Here is a 9,196-nt window from a genome sequence, read left to right on the forward strand (position 1 = left end):
ATTTTTATAAGAAGGGAGGCGATGATAAGCTCGTTTCTTACACATCATTTGCTGGAGATTTGGAAGATAGAAAGAGCACATGAGGCTATGTGTTTTTATTGAGCTTAGTAGCAGTGTCTTGGTCTTTAAACAAAACTAGAAAATCTATCACCACGGAGGCAAAATTTATTGTTGTTGATGCTTCTTATGCATGTCAAGTAGTTTAGTTGAAACAGGTCTTGCAAAAGCTAGATTCGAAACAATGCAAGACAACTATTATCCATTATGATAATAGTTCTACAATCAAACTTTACAAAGAATCCAACTATGCACTGAATAGCTTAAGAAAGCTAGTATTGTGAAATTGGTGCATTGTGCAATGCAAGAGCAATTGGCTAATGTGATGACTGTGAGAACTTTTAGAGTTCGTTCAAAGTCAGATATAAACCGTACGTACTTGGTTTAGGGGGAGAATTCTTAGGTTTTTGTTTTCTAGTCAATAAAAATCCCTATTTTATTGGGATTCATAGTTGTCACGGGAATTATGGGTAATTAATCCCATTATATCTGGTATGTTTGACTTAGGTTATGTATGTAATTTTAACTTAGATTGTAATGTAAGTCTGTACAATTATCGGTCGTTGATCTCATCATATCTGGTATGCTTGACTTAGGTTATGTATTTTTAACTTGGATTCTATGTAAGGCGATACATATAGCCAAGGGTTGTTTCAATTTCTATGCATAAAATTTCTCCTGTACTTTACTTTTTATAAGCTTTATTTAATTTACAACAGTTTCATGTTCTGAAAATCTTCACTATGCTTAAGGAGAAATTGGTTTAAAAAACCCACTTGCATGGTAAAGGCTTTCAATTCTTTTTCGTGATTTCTTCACGATGTAGAAAATTCATGAATATATTGATCTTCCAAGTGGTATTTTGATATGTAATTAAACCAGACGAGTCCCTGTAAGGGTTTTAGATTTTTCTTCTTTTTCTTAATAAATGTTGAACAAATTGAAATAAGTCGATTCTTTAAAACAATCACATGGTTCTAAATCTAATTATTGGTAAAATGATAATGAAAACCGGGTGTATGCCATTGAGATGAAGAGCCATAGTAATAACAAAGTCGAGAATTTTCATTTCAGAAGAATAATATACATATAAACAATGAGACACATGAACTAGGGGTTTATCTTGGTTCATGCAGCATTCTTAAAAACTGGCATTCAACGGGTTTGGATTTAAATTCCACCCAACGTCTAAACCCTTTTCCTTATTATTAAACTATGACCTAAAACGTAACAAAAAAGAAAGAACGTTAATGGTTGAGGCAACTCCTGGCTATAAAAAGAATCCCTGTAAAAAATTGAGGGGCAAATAGCACCCAATACAAGAAATAATTCCCACAGGTGTTTTTCGATCATGATTCACTGATTAACCATTAATCGAACTTCTCTTGGAAAGGACTCTAAGCTACATATTCCAAAAAGAATTAGAAAACCGTCTTTGTTTTTGCTAAATATAGAGATAGATTAATGAAACTCCTAGCATCTATGAATAGAAGCTATTGACAACCACTGGCATGTAGTGTATACAATACCATGCAATTTATACTGTTACGAGTTGAAGTGATTGTTGTGGCAGAAAACCAATAAATTTATCAGTACCGGCATATATTGATCAGAGCACTGGTCAGTTCTAAGAATGAAGCCCAGTCACCTTGATATCGCATCAAAGCTGAAGGTGGAGTGGGTGGTATAGTGAAGATAACTATGGTATCATACCTTGTGCCAATTGTCAGCATCTAGGATCTTTACATCTGTTTTTCGTTTTTCAGTTTAGCATCCCCGTTTTCAGGAAGGGATGGAGGCCGTTGAAGATCATTGTTAGCAGTGGTGATGACCACAGCAGCCGTCTGAGATGTCTTTATTGTAGGTGGACTGACATTTTTCGGAACTCCATTGGTAAAGGATCCTTGTTGATTCCCACTCTCGGTTCTCACAACTTCAGTTCCATTGCTGAGGCTTCTTTGACTACCTATCTCTATTCTAGCCAATGATGAACATTGCGTTTCTGAAAATGAAATAGAGCAGTTGTCAATTCCCAATAGTTCATGCATGAAAAAGATAACACACTGTAAAATAGATAACATACATTTAAAATATGCACTCTCTGCCACTCTACAGAAAGCAATTTACCAGCAGTCCAGAATGTTTGCACAAATCCTAGAGAAGTATAGCAATTAGATACATGAAACCACATGGAATATGTAGCTGATTGCACCAATGAGAACTTTCTCATTGTAGACAACCATTCAATTGTGAACCATGTTTTACATATGCCATCATATCATCATATACCTACTATTCCAAAGAAGTAAATAAACTTATTTCAAATATCTGTGAAACAAAATGATCCAAGTCAGTATATGGACTTTATTTATTTTCATATCCCCTTTCTCTAGACATCCATTAATTGAATATCGATCAGTGTCTTTCAAAATTTTGCTAAACTGGTTCTCTCCTAGTTACTGATAAAGTCAAGGATAGTTTCATCATTTGAAACTTCTTCCCTTTTGATGTGCAAAATATAATTAGATGTGAATATTCAGTAAATGGAAACGGGAACTTGCCTTTTATTTCTCCAAAAGTGATAAGCCTATTGAGACAATCCCGGAACTTTGTCAAAACAATTCTTTCCTGCTCTGCATAGATCTCCGTCATGCCCTGTCCGTAAGGTAATGGAGAAGATGTGCTACAGCCATGTTCCGTGAGCCCATTAGAGGGAGATTTCATGAACATTGTATCTTGTTCATCACACATCAATGCCAAAGTTCCCGGAGACATAGGCCTTTCCTTTGGTGTATCAGCACCATCTGAGCTGGAATCTTCAGGGACAACTTTATCAGCCTGGTTTGCACTTGAACAATCATCAGCCACTGTTTTCTCAGCATCAAAATCTTTTTGGCTTTGTAGCCTGTCTTGAGTGGATGACACAAAGGAAGTTTCTGTCTGATCTTCAGCCTGCTTTTCAGTCAAACTTCCCTGATCTGAATGCATACAGAAATTGAGGGAAGACCCATTAGCTGAAAAAACAGGCACATTGTAACTTCTATTAACTGACTAAAAGTTGGTTGTTAAAGCAAATTCAAAGCTAACAAATGTGGGGTTCTTCTACTGGCATCAAGTGTCCAACTAATATTTCTTACTTCACTAGGACAAAACTGATCTGAAGTAACAGAAAATGTTTTGGGAAACAACATTAATATTCAGAACAGTTTAACACAATATTTGTTGACAATCACAAAGAGTCTCAAATTATAAATGCTAATATTATGTCTTAAATTGAAAGAAAAAGTTGTAGCATTATTTTATTCATGAAGCAGAAGATTCAAATAAACAGCATTACACAAATTTGTTTCTATTAGAAAATAATAAAAAGTATGCAGAAAATGACACATGCAAATTCACACTGTTTTCCAATATATAAGCATGGGTGAAAATAAGCATTCTCATGCAAACACAAAAATTAAGAACTAACACTATATCTGGATTGAGTAGATGTGAGGGAAAGGAAACTCTTATCAGGGAAGGATTGTAAGCTCCCCTCCCTTTCATTCAAAACTCTCATTTTTACTTACCCCAAATTAGGGAACAGAGAGGAAAGGAAAGGTGTACTTTAATAATAGTTTATTACACCTTATTATATTTTACCTCTTATTACTTGCAGCGCCCTTATTATATTTTATTTTCTATAGAATTATTTTAATAATTTAACTTAATTAACAACCAGTGCCTTTAAATTGTATACAACTAAATGAAAATTTATTTTCTCTATTAATAAATAAATTTCTATTATTTTTTAAATTTATGCTAAAAGATTAATATTTTTATTTTGTAAATTTATAAACAATTTTAAAAAATAAAAGAGAAAAATGAAGAAACACATATAACTACAGGAAAATGCAAACACTTATTCCAATTTATTTTTAATTATATGCTTTAATTATAAATTAATATTTTTCGTTAAATATTTTTCTTTAATTTTCAAAATTATTCATGTGATACATAAAAAAACTAATTTTATTTTGAAAAGAGTACAATTGAAATAATATAATATATTTTCCTTTCCTTTCCTTTCCTTTCCACCACTTAACCAAACAGAGGTAGCTCCTATCCTTTCCTTTCCTTTCCTTTCCCTTACTCATTTTAGCTAGCCAAACAAAAGAATACAATATCATTTCCTTTCCTTTCCTTCGAGAACCTCTACCCTTTTTCCCTTTACTAATTGGAATCCAATCAAAGGTTAAAGTAAAAAGTAGGTCAGGAATTAGACACTGCAAGTTTAAACCAATAATTTGAATTGTTTTACACGTATGCCCATTTACCTGCAAGAGTCTTTGCAGCTTCTCCAGATAGAACTACCAAAACAGAACAAAGCTCCTTCAAGTCCTGCTTCTGAATGATGTCTGCTAAGAGAGACCTTCCACCAAAATGAATAAGTTAGTTTCCTGAACATGCAGTTCTTAGATATCCTTTCATCAAGACACTCCATTTACCTATATGTGAATTTTGACGTGCCCACTGCAGCAGTTGTAGCTGCACAGGATACTGGCACAGAAGGAGAAGGTGCAGAAGTTCTGATATGAGTTGCCTGATTCACAAATAAAATAAGCTGACAATGTAAGTTCAAGAAGCATAAACTAAAAGTAATGATGAGAAAGATTCTATAGTAAACTAATCAAATGTTAAGCAGCAGCTGAAGAATGAGAATGAAGCTAGAGCAAACATCTGTTCCTTGTTAGAACAAAATATGATTAGATAGATTCAAGTGTAACTAAAATATGATTCAGGAAGTTTCTCCAAAAGAAAAATGTCAATAAATATGCATGGACAGTGTTTACCTGTGGAAAGTGTCCAAGCCTGAGAACAGATGGATCCTTGGCAGTTGACCCAAAGAACAGTTCCTGTCCTTTTCTCTTCTTAGATACTGGAATGGATGCAAAACCAGAGGACCCAACAGCTCCTGTTATGGCAGCATTTGCTGCCTGCTGAATATATGCCATATTGTTGGCATGGTCACCATGGAATAGAGCCTGTCTCTCTTCACTACCCTCAAAATTTTTGCAATCCATGCATTTGCAGTTTTCAGAGCAGAGAATATTGGCTTGGAAACACTCACAGTACTTTTTAAGGCACCCAGATTTCTTACAGTGGCATCCTTTGTTGTGCTTTCCCAGTACTAAAACTTCTCCGGCATCTTCCTAAAAATATTTCAAAACTAGTACATATGAGAATGTCAAGGGTAGCAAGCTCTATCTATTTTGCTACCAAATACCCTGCCCGGATCTTTTTCCACAAGATAATCTTTTAGCAGTCTAACCATATACTATTAAGAAAAGAGGATACAATCTATGTGCTAAAATCAAAAGTGAGGTCACACGATCAACAGAAGAATATCATTCTAAATATTCTAGAAGGCCATCAATGAGTCAAGGCAAGAAAAATGTGGCCCTACCTAGACATGTAAATGAAGCAATATTAACATTAGAATCCCAATGGTAAAAATTAAATTATTTTTTGGCTTTTTTCTGAATCAATACAGTGAAAGAGGGGAAGTCCGCATTTCATAAATGTAAATTAAATGAAAAAATATGGCCAGCATACCCTGCTATCCCGTGCACCATGGGGGCTGCTAGCAATTTTTGGCCTGAATGCATTTGGATTACGCTCCAAAGTTGCTTCAATAGCATCTCTTCTCGCAGCTTCATTCTCAACATTGTTATAACAATTAACACAGTTGCACCCATCACAATATACGCCAGATGCAAAGCACTCACAGTACCTGATCAAAGCATTACATTATTAACTTTCTATATCTTATACCATCAAACATGTGGATTATACTTAACATTAAAAAATGGCTTAATTACTCATATTTACAGAAAAAATCATACACAAGAATGAATAATTGGAAAAAAAAAAAAAGAGTACTATCTAAAATGCCAAGACAAGCTGCCTAAATGCTACCTATAAAAGTCATAACTCATAACCCTATTTCTATCAATTCTTTCTCATGAAGTCATAACTCATAACCCTATTTCTATCAATTCTTTCTCATGAATGCTTCTCAACAAATAGAACATACATGAAATCTGAATCTAATCAGTGTGTTGGAAACATCTATACATTTGTCATAGAGCTAAAAAATAGATTTAGATGCATATGGTGAAGAGGATCAATGTAAGTAGGAAGAAAGGCTAGCTTAAAGGAATTTTTCACCAGAACCATCCGTTACTGAAGCATACCACAGTTGGACAGAGAATGAAGTGTATTTTTAAACAGTGAAGGCAAGCTCCTCCTATTTCTGCAATTACAACAGTTCCTCTTATTTCTGATCTGCAATTAGTTCAGATGGAAATATTGCTACACCTTGCACTATTTGCGTTTTGAGGCTGCTCAAGGCAAACCAACCTAAATTGAAAGGGTTTGGAAACTAATGCAGAACAAACTTATAAGCTAGGAAGAACAACTTCTCAGCCTGGAAAAATAGATAACGTTGATTCAGCTTGGACCTTGGGGCTATGATATAAAAATAATGTTGTACAACCTGCTTCTAAGAGCTACTCATTAATTAATATTGGTAAAGTGCAAAAAGGGTATTTACTTGATAGTTTCTGTTGTAGTATTCTTTCCATTAAAATAGATAGAAACAACACTACACCACATAGGAAACACTAAACTTCCCTATTTATGGCAATGTTTCCGTCTATTATCCAACTCAACTTTGCAAGAATTTTTTTCTCATAATGGCCTCCAAACTCATTTGACATTTCATTCTGTAAATGAATTGAAAGAAGAAAAAATTGATTAAAAAACTTTGAGACTAATCAGATAAGCTACATTCTTAAAGTAGCACAAAAATATAGGCACAAAAACATTCTTAAGATTATGGTCACAAGATAAGATTCAAACCTAATCATTTCTAACTAACTAAAGCTCCTCTAGCTGCATAGAATTCCACACAAAGCATCACTAAATCATGGAAGAAATCATACACACCCAAAGCGTATATTAGTCAATGTACTTACAATTTCAGACACCGAGAATGTTTACAGTTGCACTGCTTCTGCTTCTTTGGAGTACCATCTTTTAGTTCAGTAGGTCTTGGTTTTACTTTTGGGGATTCGGGTTTTCTGAAGCAAGAAAGAAATATGATAAAGAATAGAGTTCGAGTACAGCTAACTAACTTCCACTAATTTCTTTAAAACAATGACATACAAAAACTCAAGAAAATTTACCAGAGTTCGATTCAAAAGATAACTGAAACTAAAGAGCTAATTTTGAAGCATGTAAAAATAAAACGTGAGGGGAAAACGTTACGAGACGTCCTTACTGTACTTACTCTCCAAAAAGGAAAAGAAGTAAAAAGAGAGTTAATTTTATTGAAAGAATTAATCCACAAAGCAAACACCAAAAGAATATAACAGACTAAAAGAAAAAAAAATCACAAATTTTGATTGCAAAAACTCACATAACCCTCGACGATGCTGTAGTAAGAGGAGGAGGTTGCGCAGCGGCTATAGGGGAGGTCGCCACCATCTGCGGCTTTATCTGTTGCTGCTGCTGTTGCTGAGTAACTGCAGCCGCCACAGCCGAAGACGAAGCCACAGCCATCTCTTGTGTGAACTGCGGGTGTTCCGGCAGAACTACACCACCAGAAGAACCCCCGCCAAAACCGGCCGTGAAATCCAGCTGCCTCGCAAGCTTCTTGGCCGGAAGACCTGCCGTACCCGATTGCACCTTTTTTGGCGGGAACTCACCTCCTTCTCCTTCCCCCATCCAATTCCAGCTCCCACAAAATTCAAAAATAAAATAAAAAAAATTTCAAATTCCAATCTTTTCCAATATCCACAGCTGAAAATCCACCAAATAATCTCACAAATTGCCTTAAATAAACTCGAATTGAACCACTTTTAGATCCAAATTCCAATCTAAAATCTCCAAAACCTAAAATTCCAAGAAAAAGCACTTCGATTCCACCAAGCTCGAGATTTCCACCATGAAGTTCCAAAAAACCAAGAGGATTTTGATTCCGATCGATGCATAGAGAGAGAAAGAGAAAAGCTAGAGTTTTTTAAGCATTGATATTGTAAAACAAAGAAGGAAAAGAGAAACAAAAGTTGAAGCACCTGTTATTTTTAATTTTTGTTGGTGTTCTTCTTCCTCCTCTTCCTCCCCTTCGGTTCTCCTCCCTCTCTCTTGCGAAGTTTTGAAATTTCAATTTTCTTTTTTGGTGTTTATTGAACGGTGAGATTCGCCTTTGGGTTTTGGATCCGACAGTTCACGTTGAAAGAATTAATCTGACGGGTCAAATTCATAGGAGTGAGTGTGGTGAGTTGATGAGCGTTGGATCTTTTTAAAACGCAAAGTTTTCCGCACCTGGGTTAAAAAGGGTGTGACGGGGGGATATAAAGCGAGATTTGGGGGAAATTCTAAAACAAGCTCTCTAATATGAGCTTGTCATAACCTCTAGCAAATATCACCCTGTGGATAAAAAATAATAATTAATTTGAGCCATTGAAACCATAATAGTAAAAACAGCTAATGCCAAATATTTAATTCTAAATAAAATTATGAAATAATTACACAAAACTCTAAATAATTCATAGTCTATAAAAATTTTATTTAAAACATGAAATGTTTCTCAGTAATTAAATATAGAATGATTATTTAAAATATAAAAAAAATTAAGTAATTTTTAATACATCAAAATATTATTTAAAATATGAAAACGCTTCTTTTTAATTAAGTTATTCCTAAAACATAAAAAATTACTGAACATCTAGTGGTTATTTAAAACATGAGAAACCTCTAAGAAATTCATAAGTAATTTGTAATACATTAAAATATTACTTAAAATATGAAAAGCTTACTGAAAATTAACTAAATCCTAAAACATGAAAAAATTATTTAAAACATTAAAGAAATACTTCGTAACAGGGATTTAACTAGCGGTCTGATATCGCTACAGCGGCCATTATATAGCGGTAGCGGCACCGTCCAAAGCTGCTACTGCCGAAACCGCTATTATTGTTTTACAATAAGTTGTGTGAATTTTTTAAAAAATTCACGACCGCGATACCCGCAGTGACCGCAATTGCATTCGTTATGTCCGCAACCGCGACCACAATTTAAATCTCTGCTTCGT

The 9,196-nt window shown here is 34.5% G+C and overlaps 1 protein-coding gene across 4 annotated transcripts; it reads right to left on the bottom strand.

The window, feature by feature from the left end:
- Nucleotides 1–1,104: 1,104 nt before the first annotated feature.
- On the bottom strand, nt 1,105–8,400 carry LOC107901249 (protein tesmin/TSO1-like CXC 5). 4 transcript variants are annotated; one of them, XM_016827178.2, is made up of 9 exons: nt 7,520–8,400; nt 7,077–7,181; nt 5,653–5,830; nt 4,890–5,249; nt 4,545–4,639; nt 4,374–4,468; nt 2,619–3,071; nt 2,141–2,211; nt 1,105–2,059 (listed from the first exon to the last, which is right to left on the bottom strand). In XM_016827178.2, exons 1-9 carry the CDS (start codon nt 7,825–7,827, stop codon nt 2,030–2,032), a joined length of 1,695 nt encoding a protein of 564 aa, XP_016682667.2. In that variant the 5' UTR covers nt 7,828–8,400; the 3' UTR covers nt 1,105–2,029. The 4 variants fall into 4 exon arrangements, with proteins under 4 accessions (XP_016682667.2, XP_040971134.1, XP_016682665.2 ...); XM_041115200.1 differs by having other exon boundaries at nt 2,619–3,035; nt 7,520–8,396; XM_016827176.2 differs by lacking the exon at nt 2,141–2,211 and having other exon boundaries at nt 7,520–8,394.
- Between the last annotated feature and the right edge of the window lie 796 nt (nt 8,401–9,196).

Source organism: Gossypium hirsutum, chromosome A06, assembly GCF_007990345.1.
Source record: "Gossypium hirsutum isolate 1008001.06 chromosome A06, Gossypium_hirsutum_v2.1, whole genome shotgun sequence".
Taxonomy (NCBI): Eukaryota; Viridiplantae; Streptophyta; class Magnoliopsida; order Malvales; family Malvaceae; genus Gossypium; species Gossypium hirsutum.

Excerpts from the sequence above, each read along its gene's own strand:
- LOC107901249 (XM_016827176.2), bottom strand. The coding sequence starts at position 7,827 with ATGGGGGAAGGAGAAGGAGGTGAGTTCCCGCCAAAAAAGGTGCAATCG. Across the intron at positions 5,250-5,652 it reads ATGGTGCACGGGATAGCAGG|GAAGATGCCGGAGAAGTTTT; the intron begins GTATGCTGGCCA and ends AAATATTTTTAG. Across the intron at positions 3,072-4,373 it reads AGCTGCAAAGACTCTTGCAG|CTAATGGGTCTTCCCTCAAT; the intron begins GTAAATGGGCAT and ends CTGTTTTTTCAG.